Here is a 22,328-nt window from a genome sequence, read left to right on the forward strand (position 1 = left end):
TTAACCACTGTGCCACCAGGGCTCCATATCTGGTATAAAGTAGGCCTAATATCATAAATATTTGAGAATGAAGTAGTAAATCTCAGTGCTTGTCCTTGTCAGCATTGAGTTCTCTTAGAAATGTCACAGGTTCCTCCAGGGAAGGTGGTTGAATTGATCAGGTGCCCAAGTTGCTCAAATTGTATTAGAAGAAACTTAACGATCCTTGAACAGCTGAAGGCATATTCTCATACCCTCTCCCCATTTTCAGTAAGAGCAATGTAGCCTTATAAACCTCACATGGGTGGTACAATGTGTCATCATTGTCCCCTGTGCTACAGAAGGTGATAGCTAATAAAAGCTACAATCTATTGAACATTTGCAATGTACCAGGCACAGAAAAAGCACTTTATTACCTAATTTACTCCACGCAACAAACCTATGTAATAGGTATTATTATTCACATTTTATAGTCTTGAGAACTGAAGCACAGTCACACAGCTAGTAAGTTGGAGGACTGGGCTCGGAACCTAGGCAGTCCAACTCCATAATTAGACTGTCCACAATTCATTTCACAACCACCTTCAAGGACTGATGTCTGCTACTTGCACATCATGACTGAGATTATGCACATGACTTCTAGTGACCTGGTAGTTTTTGTTCTGCTGATCCTGCTTGCCCAAGATGTTCCCTTAGATTCTAACACCATGACCAACATCAGGTAGGGCTTACCATGTTGGCCATACTGTATCGCTGTGAACAAGGTCATCTTGTACTGGAGTACTCGATTGCAGTTTTCTTTGGTGGTTTGGTGAATAGAGTAAAACCTCACAGAATATGAATCCCAAGGGCTTCTAGCAAAGGATAAGCCCTGGCCTGGGATTTTTATGAACCTAACTATTCCCCGAGGCTGCAGGAGTTATTACATATTATTCAGCTCCTGCTCTTGAGAAAACATTTCATTCTGGGCCAATAGGAAGTCTGTGCCAAGTTGTATGACAATAGCTCAAGTCTTAGAGGACATCTTGGGGGAAGATGATGCTGTGACTCACAGGCTGCCCAATTTTGCATTCCTAGGAGACAGACCCAACTACAGGAAAAATGCAGCATTAACTTTTGACCCAACTGTACAACTACTCAGCTCTCCACTACTTCCTGTTAGAGGAAAGATACCAGGAAAGACAAAAAGGAATAGTAGTATAAGTAAGAAGGAGCCCTGGTGGTGCAGTGGTTAAGTGCTTAGCTGCTAAATGAAAGGTCAGCGATTCGAACCCACCTGGCTGCTCTATAGGAGAAAGACCTGGCGATCTGCTCCTGTAAAGATCACAGCCTAGAAAACGCTATGGGGCAGTTCTACTCTGTCCTATAGAGTCGCTATGAGTCGGAATCAGCTAGACAGCACACAACATCAGTGACAGCCCAACTTAAATTTAAACTGACAAAGCAAAAGTTCCATTCAACAGTATAAATCATTTTTAAAATGTTTACTGCAAAGTGTTCATAATTTTCTGGGTACTCTAAAGACTGAGCTTATGTTCTCTCTAAAATGAAGTCACCCATAATCCATTTAACATGTACAGATAGAACATAAACATATAGGTTGGGGAGACGGGACTCTGTAGAGATTGAGAGGTTAAGAGTAAGGGCTTTAAAAAAGTCCTTTTGCCTTAGATTTGTATTGAGATTTTGCTACTTAATGTATTGTCTTGGACAATTAACAGTTTCTGAGGATAAAACATGGGGATAATATCTCATAGGGGTATTATATACATTAAATGAGAGAATGAATGTAAATTGCTTAGCACAGTACCAGGCACATAGGAAGGTATCAGTAAGTAGTATAGTCACTCTTTATCAGTATTATATTATTACTGTTCCTGCTGCTGCTCCTGCCTTTACTTATGTGATTTTCTACCATTTGAGCTTTTCTTAGACTGTAGAAACTCCTAGGGTTTTATTGTAATAATCTTTGCAAGTTGACAAGAATTAGAAACTCTACAACTAACTTTGACTGACTGACTCTATATAACTTTCCTTCATAATGCCAAAAAACAAATGTTACTGACAATGAGGCAGTTTAGGGTGATGGTTAATAGAGAAGCCTCTGGAACCAAATCACCTGGATTTTTATTACAGCAACACAGATTTACTAGCTCTGATACCTTGAGCAAATCACTTAACCTCTCTGCCTTAGTTTCCAAATCTTCAAAATGAGGACAGTAATAGTCCGTACCTCATAGGGTTGTTGTAGGATATGACGTGTTAATACGTGTAAACCACCTGGCACGTAGTAAGAAATCAGTGCTAGCTGTGATAATTTTTTATTGTTGTTATTATTGGTTGTGTGCCCCAAAGACTTGTGTATAGCCAGCAATTATTTTCCCATTTCTCATGTAAATGACTGCCATTTGATTTTTTAATATAGCTCCTAAGAACTTCTTGCTAGTGTGCTTCTTACTTACTTACGACAGTTTTTCCTCAATTGCTCGTTACCACCAAGTAGCTCCCCTAACCAATAATTAAAAAGAAAAAAAAGACCATAGGTATGAGAATGACTGGTAAGAATAGCACATGGAGGAGTCTTCATCAATACCTTCATTTTACCCCCAACTTACAGACCACTGTGTTTTGTCACTTGGGCATAAGGTACATGAGAAAACCATAGAGGTGAAAGATAGAACGGATGTCACCATTGTGAGCAACACATATCTCCTTTCTAACAAGCAAGACTGGTATGGGGAAAAAAACAAATGAGAAGCAGTATGAAAAACATATATGCACATGCAGCTGTGCACTTTTGCAGTTGCATACATTTGTAGTAGATATCAAGTAATTTTTCTAAGATCACAGAATACTTCCTTTGTTCTCATTTAAAATTAAGAGGAAATTTGGTTGGATTATTATGACAATGTTTCTTTATTGAACCTCGTCCTCTATGCTTTTCCTCATTATCTACACAAACCAGTTCTTAACATTCTTTACCTTCTTCTCTTTCTTTTATATAGTATATGTCCACTGTTAACAAATTATATTGTTGAAAGCCAAGCAGTTTTTTTAATGACTTACTAAAATAGTTATAGATGCTTCCATTGCATTTGATATTTAAATGTATTTTTCAGAAGCCCCATTTAGACTAAAAAAATTCATAAAAATTAATTTTCAATCAAAATCATACTAGATAGTATTGTATACTAAAGTAGTAGTGTGTTAATAAAAGGAGATAATATATAATGAAAGAAGGCCTTTATAGAAAATTACATTTAATTTTAAAGTGGATTTCTCATGATTTTGATAATATTGTAATAGTCTATGGCATAATTATTTATAATTTTTTCAACTTATACAACTTCTAACTCGTTCTAAACTTGATTCCTTTGTTTTTCTTGAAATACGTAAAAAACATTTGAAAATTGTTTTTCCCTAAAGGTAACTTGATACCACAAGATCAAACTTTCTGTAATGCTGTGTGTGTGTGTGTGTGTGTGTGTGTGTGTGTGAGAGAGAGAGAGAAAGAGAGAACACATACCCATTCAACATTTGTCAAATCTTAACATTTTACTATATTTGCTTTAAATATATTTTTAAAAGAAACTAAGCAATTGAAGCCTTCTGCTTCCTACTAGCCCCTTTTCTTCCCTTCTCAGAGGTAACTTATCATGAATTTGGTGTTTATAATTCCCTTAAATGTTTGTGTGTATACTTTTATTAGATATAGATAGATGGATAGAGAGATATAGATATCCTTAAATAATACATAGTATTATTTAGCATATGAAATTTTGAAACTTTTTATACGTGATATCACTCTGGAAGTATTTATACACAACTTGCTATTATCACTCAATTTTTATGTTTTTAGACTTTTACCAATGTTGATAGATGGGGTTGTAGTTCATTAATTTAAGTTAGTCTATAGTATTTCAGAAGACTGGTTAATATGACTGTTATTCAGATTTACACACCAACCACTAAGGCCAAAGAGAAAGAAATGGAAGATTTTTACCAACATCTGCAGTCTGAAATTGATCAAACATGCAATCAAGATGCATTGATAATTACTGGTGATTGGAATGCAAAAATTGGAAACAAAGAAGAAGGATCTGTAGTTGGAAAATATGGCCTTGGTGAAAGAAACAATGCCAGAGATCACATGATAGAATTTTGCAAGACCAACAACTTCTTCACTGCAAGTAACTTTTTTCAACAACATAAATGACGACTATACACATAGACTTCACCAGATGGAATACACAGGAATCAAATTGACTATGTTTGTGGAAAGACACGATGGAAAAGCTCAATATCATCATTCAGAGCAAGGCCAGGGGGGCCGACTGTGGAACAGACCATCAAGTGCTCCTGTGCAAGTTCAAGTTGAAGCTAAAGGAAATTAGAACAAGTCCACGAGAGCCAAAGTACGACCTTGAGTATATCCTACCTGAATTTAGAGACTGTCTCAAGAATAGATTTGACGTGTTGAACACTAATGACCGAAGACCAGACGAGTTGTGGAATGACATCAAGGACATCATATATGAAGAAAGCAAGAGGTCATTAAAAAGACAGGAAAGAAAATAAAGGCCAAAATGAATGTCAGAAGAGACTCTAAAACTTGAACGTAGAGCTAAATCGAATGGAAGAAATGATGAAGTAAAAGAGCTGAACAGAAGATTTCAAAGAACGGCTCAAGAAGACAAAGTAAATTATTATAATGACATGTACAAAGACCTGGAGTTAGAAAACCAAAAGGGAAGAATACACTTGGCATTTCTGAAGCTGAAAGAACTAAAGAAAATATTCAAGCCTTGAGTTACAATATTGAAGGAATCTATGGGCAAAATACTGAACGACACAGGAAGCATCAAAAGAAGATGGGAGAAATACAGTCACTGTATCAAAAAGAATTGGTGGACATTCAGTCATTTCAAGAGGCAGCCTGTGAACAAGAACCGATGGTACTGAAGGAAGAAGTCCAAGCTGCACTGAAGACATTGGCGAAAAACAAGGCTCCAGGAATTGACAGAATACCGACTGAGATGTTTCAACAAAGGGATGCAGTGCTGGAAATGCTCGCTCATCTATGCCAAGAAATTTGGAAGACAGCTACATGGCCAACTGACTGGAAGAGATCCATACTTGTGCCCATTCCAAAGAAAGGTGATCCAACAGAATAAGGAAATGATCGAACAATATCATTAATATCACATACAAGTAAAATTTTGCTGAAGATCATTCAAAAGTGACTGCAGCAGTTCATTGACAGGGAACTTCCAGAAATTCAAGCTGGATTTAGAAGAGGACGTGGAACGAGGGATATCCTTGCTGATATCCAATGGATCCTGGCTGAAAGCAGAGAATACCAGAAAGATGTTTATCTGTGTTATATTGACTATGCAAAGGCATTTGACTGTGTGGATAATAACAAATTATGGATAACATTGCGAAGAATGGGAATTCCAGACACTTAATTGTGCTCACGAGGAACCTGTACATAGAGATCAGAGGCAGTCATTTGAACAGAACAAGGGGATACTGCGTGGCTTGAAGTCAGGAAGGGTGTGCATCCAGGTTGTATCCTTTCACCATACATATTCAGTCTATATGCTGAGCAAATAATCTGAGAAGCTGGACTATATGAATAAGAACGTGGCATCAGGATTGGAGGAAGACTCATTAACAACCTGCGCTATGCAGATAACACAACCTTGCTTGCTGAAAGTGAAGAGGACTTGAATCACTTACCGATGAAGATCAAAGACTACAGCCTTCAGTATGGATTACACCTCAAAAAACAAAAATCCTCAAAAACAGACTGGACCAATAAGCAACATCATGATAAATGGAGAAAAGTTTGAATTTGTCAAGGATTTCATTTTACTTGGATCCACAATCAACACCCATGGAAGCAGCAGTCAAGAAATCAAAAGATGCATTGTATTGGGCAAATCCACTGCAAAAGACCTCTTTAAAGTGTTAAAAAGCAACGATGTCACTTTAAGGGCTAGGGTGCACCTGACCCGAGGTATGGTGTTTTCAGTCACCTCATATGCATGTGAAAGCTGGACAATGATTGAGAAAAACTGAGGTAAAATTGACGCATTTGAATTATGATGTTGGTGAAGAATATTGAATATATCATGGACTGCCAAAAGAACGAACAGATCTGTCTTGGAAGAAGTACTGCCAGAATACTCCTTAGAAGCGAGGATGGCTTCCCATACTTTGCACACATTATCAGGAGGGACCAGTCCCTGGAGAAGGACATCATGCTTGGTAAAGTAGAGGGTCAGTGAAAAAGAGGAAGACACTCAATGAGATGGACTGAAACAGTGGCTGCAACAATGGGCTCAAGCATGACAACGATCATGAGGATGGCGCAGGACCAGGCAGTGTTTCGTTCTTTTGTACATGGGTTTGCTATGAGTTGTAACCAACTTGACGGCACCTAACAACAAGAACATAGTATTTCATTGTATTAGTATAACACATTTTCTTTATCCATTCTCCTCTTGATGGACATTTGAATTGTGTGTGATGTTTATAAAATAGTACTTATTTTATTTATCTAATTAACACTTATTTAATACATACTATGTGCCAGGTACTGTTCTAATACTTTACAGATATGAACTCATATAATCCGTAAAAGAATCCTATATGAGATAAATTGACATATTCTCTTTCTATAAATGACGAAAGTAAGGTACCAAATCCATAAAAGCCAAATAGTTGCTGTCGAGTCGATTCTGACTCATAGCAACCCTATAGAACAGTAAAACTGCCCCATAGGGTTTCCAAGGAGCAGCTGATGGATTCGAACTGCTGACCTTTTTGTTAGCAACAGAGCTCTTAACCACTGAGCAACCAGGGCTCCACATTCTCATTCTATAAATGAGGAAACCAAGGTACAGAGAGGCTAAATATCTTATTCAAGATCATGCAACTAATAGGTGGCAGAGCTGGGATATGAAACCAGAATGCTGCCTAAAAACAATGCAGCAACATGTATGAGAGTTTTTCTAACATCTGTACAGTGGAATTGCTGTACCGTAGAAAACCCTATGAAGCAGTTCTACTCTGCACACAGTGAGGTCGCCTTGAGTCGCAATCAGCTGGACAGCAACTAACAACAGGTGTGTACATCTTCAACTTTACTGTTGTTGTTAGCTGCCATTGACTTGGTGGCTGACTCATGGCAACCCTGTGCACAAGGGAATGAATGGCTGCGTGATCTGTGCCATACCCATGATGGGTTGCGGATCGGACCATTGTGATCCATAGGGTTTTCGTTGGCTGATTTTTCGGAAGTAAATCTCTAGACCGTTCTTCCTAGTCTGTCTTATTCTGGAAGCTCCACTGAAACCTGTTCAGCATCATGTTGTTAGTTGCTGTTGAGTCAATTCCGACTCATAGTGACCCATGTATGCAGAGTGGAACTGCTCCTTAGGGTTTTCAAGGCTATGACCTTTCACAAGCAGATAACCAAGCCTGTCTTCAGAGGTGGGTTCGAATCTTTCAACTAGTAGTTGAGCGCTTTACCATCTGTGCCCCCCATGGACTCAGGACAGATGGGTGTGCATTGTTCAGGAATTGAACCTAGGTCTCCCACATGGAAGGCAAGAATTCTACCACTGAGCCACTACTGCCTCTCAACTTCAAACTGATGTTTTCCATCTCTACTCAAAGGCAGTGTGGGTTTGTTTGTTTATCTGCAGCAAATAGCCATTCCCTTTGTGGAACACATTCCCTGAATGTGGGAACATTTATCTGATGCTTTCATTTGTATTTCCTTGATTATTAGTGAGATTGAATATCTTTTCAAATGTTGATTAGCCATTTGGGTTTCCTCTTTTTTGTCTGTTTATATACTTTTTGCCCATATTCTGTTGGGCATTTTGCCTTTTTTAATTAAAAAAAAAAATTTGAAAGATATTTGCAGATCTTTCCCATTCCATGGCTTGTTTTTTCTCTTTCTTTTGTCGTCCAGATATTTGTAATCTTAAAATACTCCATTTTTTCACTCTTTAACTTTATAATGCTTGCTTTTTCCATCTTATTTAAGAAATCTTTCTTTACCTGAGCTCATAAATATATTCTCCTGTATTTTCTTCTAAAAATTTTGTCTTTTATCTACCTGAAATTGACTTGAATATGGTGTAAAGCAGGGATGTAATTATTTTCCCCTATGATTAACCTATTGTCTGCAAACCATTTTTTTAATGGTTCATTCTTATCTCACTGGTTTGTAATGCCAACTCTATCATCATCATTTCCATATATGCATGAGTTCTTTGTATTTATTTCTTATTGCTGCCTTAGCAAATTACCATATAGTGGTTTAAAACAACACACATTTATTATTTTATAGTCCTATAGGTCAGAAATCTAAAATGTGTGGGCAAAGCTGCCTTCCTTTTGAAGACTCTTGGGGAGAATCTGTCCCTTGGCTTTCCAGCTTCTAGAGGCTGCTTGTATTCCTTGGCTTGTGGCCCTCTTCCAGCAATGGCATCACTCTGGCCTCTGCTTCTGTCTTCCATCTCCTTCTCTGACTTTGACCCTCCTGTCCCCTTTTTTATACAGACCTTTGTGATTACATTGGAACCACCTGGATAATGCAGTATAATCTTGCCATCTCAAGATTCTTAACTTAATCACATCTGCAAAGTCCTTTTTGCCATGTGATGTAACATGTTCACAGATACTGAGGATTAGGATGTGGACATCTTTGCGGGGGGCACTATTCAGGCTACTGCATCTTCTTTCTTGGTTTTCATTATCCTTTTCTTATTTTTTTTTAAATATTTCATTGTGTTTTGGTGAAAGTTTGCACAGCAAATTAGGTTCCTAGTTAACAATTACTATACAAATTATTCAGTGACATTGGTGACATTTTTCACAATGTGTCAACATTCTCATTATTTCCATTCTGGATGTTTCATTTCCAGTAATCTGGGTTTGCTGTCCCCTTACCATTTCATCTTTGTTTTAGAGTAATTGTTGACCATTTGGTCTCATATAGATGATTTTTTAAAGGTGTCCAGTACTCATGGGTAATAGTCTTTATCATATGAGCCAATTCATTATTTAGCTAAAAGATGTCCTTGGAATAGTTTCAGTTCAAGGTTTAAAGATTATCTCAGGACAATAGTCTCAGGGAGTCCTCTGTGTCTCAATTGATCCAGTAAGTCTGGACTTTTTAAGAATTTGAATTCTGTTCCACATTTTTCCCCCTTCGATCAGGATCCATCTATTGTGGCCCTGATCAGAACAGTTGTTAGTGGTAGTTGGGTACCATCTAGTTCTGGTCTCAGTGAGATGAGGCCATAGTTCATGTAGACTATTAGTCCTATACCTTTTCTTATCTTTTAGATTCATCCCTTTTAAACATATAATCTCTTGCTGGTAGTTCTGTTATCTGAATAAAGATCTTGGTAGTCTAATCCTGCTGTCTGTTGTGTCACTGTCATTCAGGAGACTGTATCTGTGGCAATCTCATGTGGCCTGAGTTGAGGTCATATCCCATCAGAGAGCTTTAGCAATTGCTTTCATCAACTCCCCTGGGGTGCCGCTGAACTAGAGTCACTGTTCATGATATTTTATTGGTTAGATGTTTCTTGGATCATGTTGTAGTATAATGTCAAACCCCCCACCGTTATAAGAGCAGACCACTAGTTACAAATACTAAGGTGTAATCTTCCTCCACCCAGGGCTTAAGATAAAGACAGACATCTTTATTTTCTCTCTCTTTTAGTAAGTGATTTTTTTCCCTAGAGAGCCCTTTCACTGAGTGTGTATGTAACCCTTTAAGGATCCAGATGTTATGAGAGAATATCTCATTTTCTATTCCCTGCCTCGTTTGGATCCCAAGCCCTCTCCCGTCCCCATGTTGGCATTAAAATTCAAGCTCTTAGATTACAGAGATTGGCAAACTCCTTAGAGCTTCTGCAGCATTAATTCATGTGTTACTGCGCTGGCTTTCAGTTCCCAGTTTAGTGTTGGCTCCTAGAGGTAGTTTTATGATAAGCAAAATCTACTGGGGTCTCCCAGAGTCTTCCCTGCTTGATTCCTCCTTAACACTTTTCTATGGTGACTTCTGTTGGGTGTCTCATCCATCACTTCTGGAGGCTATTTGTACTCTTATGTACTGTGGGTAGTCGGTAGCTAATTTGGAGGGGATACCTAATCATTGATTACGGTTACTTTTGGCTTGGTCACAATTCTAGGCTTCAACATTGTATGATCAACAACTGCAGCTCTGCAGGGTCAAAATAGAACTAATCTTAACCTCTGAGGGATTCTTAATGCCATGATAGAGAAAATAATATATTACTATCAGAGTCCTTTTTCTGTAAGACCAATTATTAAACATAAGTTACTTCACAGAAAATAATATTACCTTAATTTTCAACATACCAATTTACCCTAATATTTATTTTCTTATTCTCTTTCTAGGATGTGTGCCGTGTTTGGTGGAATATATTGTCTTCATCATTCAGTACAGTGCCTTGTAGTGGACAAAGACTCCAGAAAGTAAGGATGATATACGTAACCTTCCTATTGTTAAACCCCAAACACAGGTGAAAAATGCTAAAGTCAATTAAAAACATATATGATTTTTCAAAGATGTACCTTGGTATTAATAACATATCAACCTTGATTAAAAGTAATTTGTGTTTAGGTCCTCCAGAACAAGGAAAGTGAGTTCAGAATATAGAAACTAAATTAATTTCCCTGCAATATGACTATAGCTCCTGATCATCCAAGCTTGGAAGACAAATCATTGCAACTGCCTGGGGTTGGTGATGAGTGATGTTGGTTTTCCTTGTGGCCTTACTTCCTCTAATTGATTTTCATCAGATGACAACAAAGCCCTCTGTTATTACATTTTTAAAAATGAAGCTCACCTAAAGACTCATCAGATTAATCTCTGCTGATAATGCATGTCATTCCAAGAGAAAAGACTCTAACGAGATTTTAGGTAGATTGTTGTCATAAACTATGCTGCCCTCTTATCTGAGGATAAATTATTTTACTATGGTATCAGGCCTGTAGGCTGATTTAGGATTGAAATAAGAATTTACCCACTTTAAAAAACAAAACAAAACAAAACTGAACATCGGTGTGTTTTTATCTTTCCATTGTATTTTTCTAGGATTTCCTAGTTATTAATATATGCACTTGTCTGAAATATACTAAATAAAATATTATTCCACAATTTGTAGGTTTTACATTGAGCTGAAAGGGGTCAGCTGGATCAAGTTTCGGGAACTGTTTAAATTTCTATGTGTTTTTTTTCTTACGTGTTCTTAAGCATCTACTGACCTATATGTCTTAGATGACTGTTTTTAGGGGAATATAAAGAAATAGTATCGTTCAGGTCATAAAATACCTTTAATATCTTGAACCAGAAGCTTAAACATTATAAATTGTAAGCTGTTCCTTTCATTTTGCAGTAGTTTTATATAGTTTAGTGGTATCAAATGTCTATTAGTTTCTTATATACTAGTTTATAGCATAATAACTAGTATTTTAAAAGAAAAATCTCACAACTCAAGAAGCATGTAATATTCAATAAACAGTGAATTTGCTTCAGAAGCACAATTGACACATACTTTAAAGGCTTGTAAAGTACTTTTTGCACTTTAACAGAAAGATACTACATAAATGAAAAATAATAATCTACTGTGAAAAATCTATCCCTAAAGTCCCAGGATATTCGTATCTTGGCTCATGAAAACTCTGTAGAGGTTCATGAAGGAATAGTTGTCTTTATGACTCCTAGAGTTGTTTTTCTTTATGCATTCATTTTGAAGCAAGAGTATGTTCCCATGACTGAAAGCCAGATAATAAATTGCTTGTTTGGTGCTTATTCACTTAGATCCTTTTACCCTTTTGGGTCCCATTCCAGTCTCACATGTTACTCTCAGTGACATGAGGAATTTGCATGGTTCATGTTTTTGGTGTTTTTTTTTTTTTTTAAAACACGAATAGACTAGTACAGTAATACTATTTATTGAAGTAAAGGCTACATTTACCTTACCTTTGACTTCGTTTTTAATTACATTCTCTGAACAAAGGAACTCTTCTTCATGATCTGCTGCAGGTTCAAGTTCAAGTTGCAACAATAGCTGAGGCATAAGGGTCTGAGAACCAAAAAACTTCTAGACTGGTAGTTTTCCAACTTTAACGTGCCTAAGAATCACCAGGTAAACTTACAAACAAAATGCAAATTTCTGGGCCTGCCTCTTAAAGAGTCAGATTGGGTAATATGCTTAGAGTAGGGACAACAGTTTTTCTTTTTTTCTAATTGTGATTTAGGTGAAAGTTTACAAGAACAAATTAGTTTCTCATTCAAGAACTTATACACAAAGTGTTTCATGGCACTGGCTGCAGTCTTTCATTGTGTCAGCACTCTCCTCCTTTGCCTTTCCACGCCAGGTGTACTGGGTCCATTCATCCAGTTCTTGTATCCCTCTTGCCTTCTCATCTTTGTTCCTAGGCAGGTGTTGCCCATTTGACCTCATATACTTGATTGATCTAAGAAGCACTTTCCTCACGTATGTTATTGTTTGTCTTATAGGCCTGCCTTAATCTGGCTGAAAGGTGAACTGTGGGAGTGGCTTCAAGTCTTAGAAAGGTGTCCGGGGGCCATAGTCTTAGAGGTTCCTCCAGTCTGTCAGACCAGTAAGTCTGGTCTTTTTTGTGAATTTGACAATTTCTTCTACATTTTCCCCCACTCTGTTTGGGACCTTCTGTTGTATTCTCAGTCATAGCAGTCAGTGGTGGTAGCTGGTGCCATCTAGTTCTTCTGGTCTCAGGGTTGTGTAGGCTGTGGTTCATATAGTCCGTTAGTCCTTTGGACTAACTGCTCCCTTCAGTCTTTAGTTTTTTCCATTCTCCTTTGCTCTGGACTAGAAGAAACTGACAGTTTAATCTTAGATGCTGCTTGCAAACTTCTAAGATCCCAGACACTACTCACCAAAGTAGGATGTAGAACATTGCCTTTAAGAACTATGTTGTGCCAGTTGACGTAGATGTCCCCCGAGTCTGTGGACCTTTGCCTTCAAGCCTGGGAACTTCATCCCCTGAGGTGTTTAGTTATGTCTAAGAGGTTTCCCTGACTGTGGCACTTGTGTGCACTATTGTCTATATTAACATATGAGGAAAACCTGCCGTCATGTATTTAGAAATTTCCACCTCTGAACCTGTATCTGCTGGTGAATGTGTTCCTTTACCCTCTATGTATCAATTCCTAGCTTATTGTTTGTTGATTCTATTGTTGCAGGATTGTCTATGCTATAGTAGTTACCATAGTTGTCCTTTATTCCTGCATTCCTCTCAGTGTCATCTCTTGCCTTGGTCATGTTGTGCTGACTTCTCCCATATTGTGTATTTGCCTTTCCCTTCACCAGTAATAACTCGTGTCTACTATCTCTTTGGTAATTTTCCCTCCCTGCCCCTTCCATCCCTGGTACCATCAAAGAGTATTTTTTTTTCTTTGTGTAAACCTTTTGTTGTTACTTTACAAAAGTGGTCTCATACAGTCTTTGTCTTTCTGTGACTGACTTATTTCACTCAGCATAATTCCCTCCAGATTCATCCATGTTGTGAGATGTTTCACGGATTCGTCATTATTCTTTATCGTAGGGTAATATTCCATTGTGTGTATGTACCACAGTTTGTTAATCCATTCTTCTATTGATGGGCACTTAGGTTGCTTCCACCTTTTTGCTATTGTGAGTAATACTGCGGTGAACATGGGTATGTATATGTCTATTCATGTCACAGCTCTTATTTCTCTAGGGTATATACCTAGGAGTGGGATTGCTGGATCACAGTATTTCTATTTCTAGCTTTTTGAGGAAGTGCCATACCGTTTTCCATAGTGGTTGTACCATTTTACATTCCCACCAGCAGTGTATAAGAGTTCCAGTCTCCCCACACCCTCGCCAACATTTGTTATTTTCTTTTTCTTCATTAGTGCCAGTAACGTCGGGGTTAGATGGTATTTCATTGTAGTTTTGATTTGCGTCTCTCTGATTGGTAATGATTGTGAGCATTTCTTCATATGTTTGTTAGCAGCCTGAATGTGTCTTCTTTGGTGAAGTGTCTGTTCATTTCCTTTGCTCATTTTTTAATTGGATTATTTGTCTTTTTTGTTTTTGAAGTGTTGACGTTTTCTATAAATTTTAGAAATTAGACCCTTGTCAGATATGTCATAGCCAAAAATTTTGTCCCAATCTGTAGTTTCTCTTTTTACTGTTTTGGAGAAATCTTTCATTGAGCATAAGTGTTTAATTTTTAGGAGGTCCCATATATCTAGTTTATTTTCTTCTGACTGCTTGGTAATCTATTTATGCCATGTATTGTGGCCCCTAGCGTTGTCCCTAATTTTTTTTCCATGATCTTTATAGTTTTAGGCTTTATATTTAGGTCTTTGATCCATTTTAGTTAGTTTTTGTGTATGGTGTGATGTATGGATTGTGTTTCTTTTTCCTACAATTTTGCCAGCCCCATTTGTTGAAGAGACTGTCTCTTCCCCATTCAGTAACCTTTGGTCCTTATGTCGAAGATCAGCTGTCCATAGGTGGATAGATTTACATCTGGGTTCTCAATTCTGCTCCATTGTTCTATGTGTCTGTTGTTGTAGTAGCAGTACCAGGCTGCTTTGACTACTGTGGCTGTATAGTAGGTTTTGAGATCACGTAGTTTGAGGCCTTCTACTTTGTTCTTCTTTTTTAATAAGGTTTTACTTATTTGAGGCCTCTTTCCCTTCTGTATAAAGTTGGTGATTAGTTTTTCCATCTCATTGAAAAATGCTATTGGGATTTGGATTGGGATTGCATTATGTCTGTATATCACTTTGGGTAGTATTGACATTTACAATGGTAAGTCTCCCTATCCAAGAGCATGGTTATATGTTTTTCTGTTTATGTAGGTGTCTTTTGGTTTCTTGCAATAGTGTTTTGTAGTTTTCTTTGTATAGTTCTTTTACCTTCCTGGTTAGATTTATTCCTAAGTATTTTGTCTTTTGGGAGGCTATTGTAAATAGTATTGTTTTCCTGATCTCCTTTTCACAGCTGTCTTTGTTAATGTAGAGGAATCCAACTGATCTTTGTATGTTAATCTTGTATCCTGCCACTTTGCTGAATGTTTCTATTGGTTCAAATAGCTTTCTTGTGGAGTCCTTAGAATTTTCTATGTATAGAATCATCATCTGCAAATTGGGATAGTTTTACTTCTTCCTTACCAATGTGGATGCCCTTTATTTCCTTTTTTGCCTTATTACTGTCACTAGGACTTCCAGTACAATGTTGAATAAGAGTGGTGATAAAGGGCATCCTTGTCTGGTTCCCATTCTCAGGGGGAGTGCTTTCAGATTCTCTCTGCTGAGGGTAATGTTGGCTGTTGGTTTTGTATAAATTCTCTTTATTATGTTGAGGAGTTTCCCTTTTATTCCTATTTTGCTGAGAGTTTTTATCAGGAATGGGTATTGAACTTTATCACATGCCTTTTCTGCATTGATTGATATGATCATGTGATTCTTTTCCATTTTATGTTTTTGGTGGATTATGTTCATTGATTTTCTAATGTTACACAACCTTGCATGCCTACTGTGAATCCCACTTGGTCGTGATGTATTATAGCTTTGATATGCTGTTGTATTCTGTTGGCTAGTATTTTGCTGAGAATTTTTGCATCTATATTCATGAGGGATGTTGATCTGTAGTTTTCTTTTCTAGTGATGTCTTTGCCTGGCTTTGGTATCAGGGTTATACTGACTTCATAGAATGAATTTGGGAGTATTCCTTCCTTTTCTAGGTTCTGGAATAGTTTGAATAGAATTGGTGTCAACTCTTCTCTGAATGTTTGGTAGAATTCTCCAGTGAAGCCATCTGTACCAGGGCTTTTTTTTGTTGGGAGTTTTTTTTTTTTAAATTACTCCTTCAATTTCTTCTTTTGTTCGGGATCTGTTCAAATTTTCTACCTCAATTTGTTTTGGTTTAGGTAGGTGGTGTGTTTCTAGAAATTTGTCCATATCCTCCAGGTTTTCAAATTTGTTGGAATACAATTTTTCATAGTATTTTGTTATGATCCTTTTTATTTCAGTTGGTTCTGTTATAATGTCACCCATCTCATTTCTTATTCGAGTTATTTGCATCTTCTGTTTTTCTTTTGTCAGTTTGGCCAGTGGTTTGTCAATTTTATTAATCCTTTCAAAAAAACTAGCTTTTAGTCTTGATGATTCTGTTGTTTTTCTGTTCTGTTTCATTGATTTCTGCTCTTTTATTATTTTGTTTCTTCCGTCAACTGTGGGCTTCTTTTGCTGCTCTCTAATTGTTCAAATTGTAGAGTTAATGTTTTAATTTTTGTCCTCTTTCAGTGTGTGCATTTATTGCTATAAATTGTCCTCTAAGCATTGCTTTTTCTGTGTCCAAAGGTTTTGGTATTATGTTTTCGTTCTCATTTGATTCTAGGAATTTTTTAATTCTCTCTTTGACTTCTTTTATTACCCAGTAGTTTTTAAGCAGGATGTCACTTAGTTTCCATTTGTTAGATTTTTTTCCCTTGCTCTTCCTGTTTCTGATTTCTACTTTTATAGTGCTGTGGTCAGAGAAGATGCTTTGTATTATTTTGATGTTTTTTAATTTGTTGAGGCTTGCATTGTAGCCTAAAATGTGGTCTATTCTGGAGAATGATCCATGAGAATTGGAGAAAAATGTGTGCTTTGCCACTGTTGGTTGATGTGCTCTGTATATGTCTATTTAGTCAAGTTGGTTGATTGTGGTGTTTAGATCTTCTGTGTCTTTGTTGAGTTTCTTTTTTGTTGTTCTGTCCTTCACCGAGAGTGTTGTGTTAAAGCCTCCTAGTATTACTGTGGAAGTATCTAGTTCTCTTTTCAGTGCTGTTAGAGTTTGTTGTATGTATTTTGGAGTTGTGTCGTTGGATTCGTATATATTTATTGCGGTTATGTCCTATTGGTAGATTGACCTTCTTAATCATTATGTAATGTCCTTTCTCATCTTTTATAATGGATTTTGCTTTAACATCTATTTTATCAGAGGTTAATCCTGCCACTCCTGCTCTTTTATGGTCATTATTTGCTTGATATATTTTTTTTCCATTCTTTGAGTTTTAGTTTGTTTATATCTTTGTGTCTAAGGTGTGTTTCTTGTAGACAGCATATTGATGGGTTATGTTTTTTTTATCCATTCTGCCAGTCTCCATCTCTTTACTGGTGCATTTAGGCTATATACATTCATTGTGATTATCAATATATATGAGTTTATTGCTCTAATTTTCTTATGTTTTTGTTGGTGGTGTTGACTTTTTTCATTCCACTTAATTTTCTGTACTTTTTTTTGTGGCTTGTCTTTTCATTTCCTTCTTCATTTTTGGTTTTTGATGCCCCTTTGTTGGTGATCTTTCGTTTTTCCTGAGCTGCTTTCAGGATTCTTTGTCTTTGGTTTTGGAAAGTTTGATTATGATGTCTCAGTGTTCTTCTATTGGGATCTATCCTGTATGGGGTTCATTGTCCTTCTTGTATGGTTATCTTCTTGTCTTTTATGATGTTAGGGAAGTTTTCTGTCAATATATCTTCAACAGTTCTCCCCATGCTTTTTATTGATTCGTCCCCTTGTGGAATTCCAGTCCTACGTAAGTTATTCCTCTTAATGGTGTCCCACATAACTTAGGCTTTCTTCATTCTTTTTTTATTGTTCCTCGAACAGATTAACGTCAAGGGATTGGTCTTCTATTCCACTGATCCTGTCTTCCATTGTTTCAGTTCTACTCCTGACAGTCCACTGAGTTGTCAATTTCTGAAATTTTTTTCTTAAGCTTCTGGATTTCTAGTTGCTGCTTCTATACCGTTTCCAATTGTCTATTTATTTTGTCATTTCATTCTTATATTGTTTTCCTGAATTCTTCTAGTGTTTTGTCTGTGCATTCTTTGGTTTTGTCTGTGTTCTCTGTAGTTTTGTCTGCATTTTCCGTGGTGTCCTTGAGGACACTATACATAATCCTTTTGAATTCCTTATTGGGAAGTTCCATTACCTTTTCTTCCTCAGCAAGGATTTCTGGTTCTTTATTTTTGTCACTTGCTGGCGCTATCTCGCCCTACTTCTTTATGTGGTTTCCTATTGTCTGTTGTCTCCAGGACGTTAAGGGGTTATTGTATTTATTTTTTATTTGTATAATTGGTTTCTGGGTCTTGTTTTTGTTTTTTGTTTTGCTTTGATGATTCCTGTCTGGTGTGTCTAGAGTGGTGCTCTGGTGACTGGACTGGCCATTCTGGAGCCCTCCTTACCTTTATTTGGGCCAGTGGAGTGGCGAGTAGGTATGGGAGCTCGAGTCTGTGTTTACTCATCTTGTGGGGCAACTGAGGGTGGGTTGGTTTGGCTCTGGCCTCTGTCTTCAGTTTGGTTGCTCAGGAGCAGGAATGATGTTCTCCCCTGTAGGTGGAGCTGCCGATGTGGTGGGGGTGTGTTCCTTTCCTCTCGCTGGTTGTTGGGGAGGAATATGTGGTGGTAGGGGATGTGACGGGGAGGGGGCATGTTCACACATTCCCTCCACCTCCACCTCCTTCTGGGCGAGGGAAAGGAGGAAAGGGCTTCAAGGGGGATGTGCACATAGTTGTAGCTCCTCTGCCCCTTGCTGGGCAGGATAGGGGGTGGATTCAATCCTGGCAGATGCACACACACTGGTGTCGCCTCGTGTTAGGTGATGCGAGGAAGGAAGGGGCTTCAGGGTAATGTGTGTCTCCTCTGCCTCTCACTGGGCAGGTTAAGGGGTGGAGTCGCTCCTGGCGAATACTCATGCAGTGATAATGCCTCGTGTCAGGTCAGGGAGGGAGGAAGGGACTGTGGAGGGATGTGCACACAGTCACAGCTCTTCTGCCCCTCGCTGGGTGGGATAAGGGATGGAGTCACATCTGGTGGGTACAAGTGCACAGAGGTACTTCCTCACATCAGGCAAGGTGAGGGAGGAAGAAGCGGCTGGGGGTGGTGCACACAGTCATGTTTCCTCTGCCGCTTGCTGGGTGGGTTAAGGCAGAGAGTCGCACCTGACGAGTGCAAGCACTGTGGTGCCTTGTGTCAGTTGGTGGGGGGGAGGGGCTGCGGTGAGATGTGCGCACAGTCACAGGTCCTCTGCCCCTCACTGGGTGGGTTAAGGGAAAGACACAGAAATGCCACCTCAAGCCAAATGGGAGGAGGGAGCAGGGAGTGGTGGGCGAGCTCTCTCACAGTCCCACCGCTGCTGCCCTCCACCGGGCCCTTGGAGGGGAGAGTAGGTATCAGGCTGGCACACGCATGGGGGCGCACCTAGTGTTACTCATTGGGTGGGCTAGGGGAGTAGTGGACAGGGTTGGGTGGGGTAGGTGGAAGAGGATAGGCTCGTGTTATGGTCCCCCAGTCAGGCAAGGTGGTCCGGGTGTGGTTTCTTCTGCCGTCTCTAATCAGTAGGATGAGGTATGTGTGTGTGTGTGGTGGGGGTGTTCCTCCGGCTAGGATACGCAGATGCCAGGGCATCTTGCGTCCGCTGCAGCCAGCAAGCGGGACCTGTCCTCTCTCGAGTATGAGGGGGTGGCGGCGCCCAGGTACTGGCTGGGTGGGAGAGCTCCCGCCAACACTCAGTGGATCCACCGCTTCATTCATGCCACTCACTCCTGAGGTCAAGGGCCGCCACTCCTGAGTATCTCCGGTTCTGGACCTGGCATCCACCCTGTCTCTGCTTCTTTCTGTGTGTGTCTGTAGAGGTTCTCCATCCCTTTTGGGAAAGTCATGAAATTGCCTTGCTGTTTTCTTCAACCAAGGTTGCTGCTGGCTTTGTCCTAAGTTAGCCACGGTGTGCTGGGGCGGCTGGCTGAGCTCCACCCTGCTGTGTTACTCCTTTTTCACTGCTTTCCTTATTTCTTCCAGTCGGTATTTGGTTCGGTCCTTAGACTTTCTTTTTCGATATTCAGGTTTCCTGGATTGTTATCTGTTTCTGTTTCACTTGGTTTTTTGGGTCTTTGGTAAGGGGACATTATGGTGCATGTGACTAAGCCACCATCTTGGCTCTACCTCGGATTTTTCATTTTTAAGGAACATCTCATGTGAATTTAATGTAAGTATTTCTTAGGTGCCACTGAGAAACACTGATCTGTAAGAAAAAGTTGAGGCTTGGTGGTAGAATTCTCACCTTCCATGCAGGAGACTGAGTTCAGTTCCCAGCCAATGTACCTCAAGTGCAGCCACCAATTGTCTGTCCGTGGAGGCTTGCATGTTGCTATGATGCTGAACAGGCTTCAGCAGAGCTTCCAGACTAAGACAGACTAGGAAGAAAGGCTTGGCAGTCTACTTCTGAAAAATGAAAAAAACCTACGGATCACAGTGGTTTGATCCCATTGTGTATAGAGTTGCTATGAGTCAGGGCAACTCTGCAGCAGCTAACAACAGCTGTGTTCCATGATTGACTAGGGTCGCTAGGTCTTAATTCATTACAAGGCCTTATCAAGATGAACCTGCCATATCTAGTAGTGATCAAGTACGAGTTTTAAATATAAGGCAAATTGCTGCTAGTTTCATATTTCTTTTATATCTGCATAGAAAGACCTCAAAGATAAAAATTATTATCTAAAAACTCCTAAGGTATGTATAAAGATTGAGTAGCCCTGAAATGAACTTAGAAGACCTACAATTCCATTACTGCCACTGAATGACAGTGAGAAAGTCACTTTTCTCTGTGTCAGTTACTTTATCTGTAAGTTGAGGTAGATGGACTATGCAGTGATCTCCAAGTCTCCTTCCATGCCTGACGTGCTTTGATTGAGTTATTTGAAGTTCTTAACCTTTTTCTTTAACATTAAGAAATAGACAATTATCTTAATATTTTATATGCCCAAGTGTAAGCTAATTTCACATATTGAATAATCTCCAGTATTTCCAGTGAAAAGTTAAAAAAAAATTTTAAAAACAACTTGTGTACATAACACTTTCAGGGATATAAATGAAATAGCAAAATGTGTTCTGATACTATTTATTATATTATTATATTACTAGAACAACAGTTTTCCACTGAACATCATCTTCTTGTGCATCTTGGCCACTTTGGATTCTGTGTATGATTCTCTCACTGGAAAATTTATTACATTCCATAACTATTTATTTGTGTACCATTAGGACATTTAAAAAAAGTTTGTCCTGTATTCATAATATTCATGATATCTACTATATTCTCAGTGTATTGAATTGCTTTTTTAAGTGATCTTTCAATGTTTTTAAGAGACAGCAAGTACTTGGTATTTGTAAATTCATATCTCCAATAATAATTACTAAATTCATACTAATATTTTCCCTCTTTTCCTTTAAATCTATTCTGTAAAGTATTCTCTGTAAACATCCAAAGCTAGTGTTGATTAAATTTAACTCAGGCTAATGTATCTTTCCCAAACACTACTTTCTTGTTCAAAATCAAATAATTCCGAGAGATACCAGTAATAGGAGATATTTTGTAAGGACTTGAATATAAAGTAAGGGGTAATTTTTTTTTCCTTTTTTTAACACCAGTCAATCCCCAGAATGTGAGAGAGAATAATAAAATGACCGTCATTGTTTCAAGCCACTACGTGTTTGTTAAACAGCAATGGAAACTAAAACACCACTCTCCCATGACTGTGGCTGGACTGGACTGTCTCTGCCCAGTCTCTGAGCTCCTAGAGAACAGAGACTGGGTTTGGTTCTGCCTCAGAAGCCACAGTCCCTGGCCTCCATGGGCAACTCTAAAGCTTTGTCAATGAAGTTGAATGATCACCATCTACATGCAGCACTGGCCTCACCCCTGCCCCAACCTATCCACCAGCATCCTGTCTCAGGACTGGGACCTCATGCTCACATGTGCTCTCATTGGTCTTCCCTTTTTTTTTTTATTGTACCTTAGATGAAGGTTTACAGAACAAATAGTTTCTCATTAAACAGTCAGTACACATATTGTTTTATTGTTTTATGACATTGGTTAACAACCCCACAACATGTCAACCCTCTCCCTTCTTGACCTTTCTTTTTTTTTTGGTGACAATATACATAGCCAAAGATACACCCTTACAAAAATTTCTACATGCACAATTCACTGACATCAATTACATTCTTCGAGTTGTGCTGCTATTCTCAATTTAGATGAAGGTTTACAGAACAAAACAGTTTCTCATTAAACAGTACACATACTGTTTTATGACAATGGTTAACAAACCCATGACATGTCAAGACTGTCCTTACTCAGCCTTGGATTCCCTATCACCAGCTTTCCTGGCCCCTTCTGCCTTCTAGTCCTTGTCCCTGGACTGCTGTGCCTCATTAGTCCCATTTTGT

At 38.6% G+C, this 22,328-nt stretch overlaps 1 protein-coding gene across 2 annotated transcripts in view; it reads left to right on the plus strand.

Moving 5' to 3' along the window:
* Positions 1-22,328, plus strand: part of CHM (CHM Rab escort protein) — a 256,180-nt gene that overhangs the window by 164,230 nt on the left and 69,622 nt on the right. For both annotated transcript variants that reach the window (XM_004378872.2, XM_023733595.1), the window contains one exon: positions 10,432-10,509. In XM_004378872.2, the coding sequence (XP_004378929.1) occupies positions 10,432-10,509 (78 nt within the window). The remainder of the gene's footprint in view (positions 1-10,431; positions 10,510-22,328) is intronic.

This window comes from Trichechus manatus, unplaced genomic scaffold (assembly GCF_000243295.1).
Source record: "Trichechus manatus latirostris isolate Lorelei unplaced genomic scaffold, TriManLat1.0 scaffold00060, whole genome shotgun sequence".
NCBI classification, from domain to species: domain Eukaryota; kingdom Metazoa; phylum Chordata; class Mammalia; order Sirenia; family Trichechidae; genus Trichechus; species Trichechus manatus.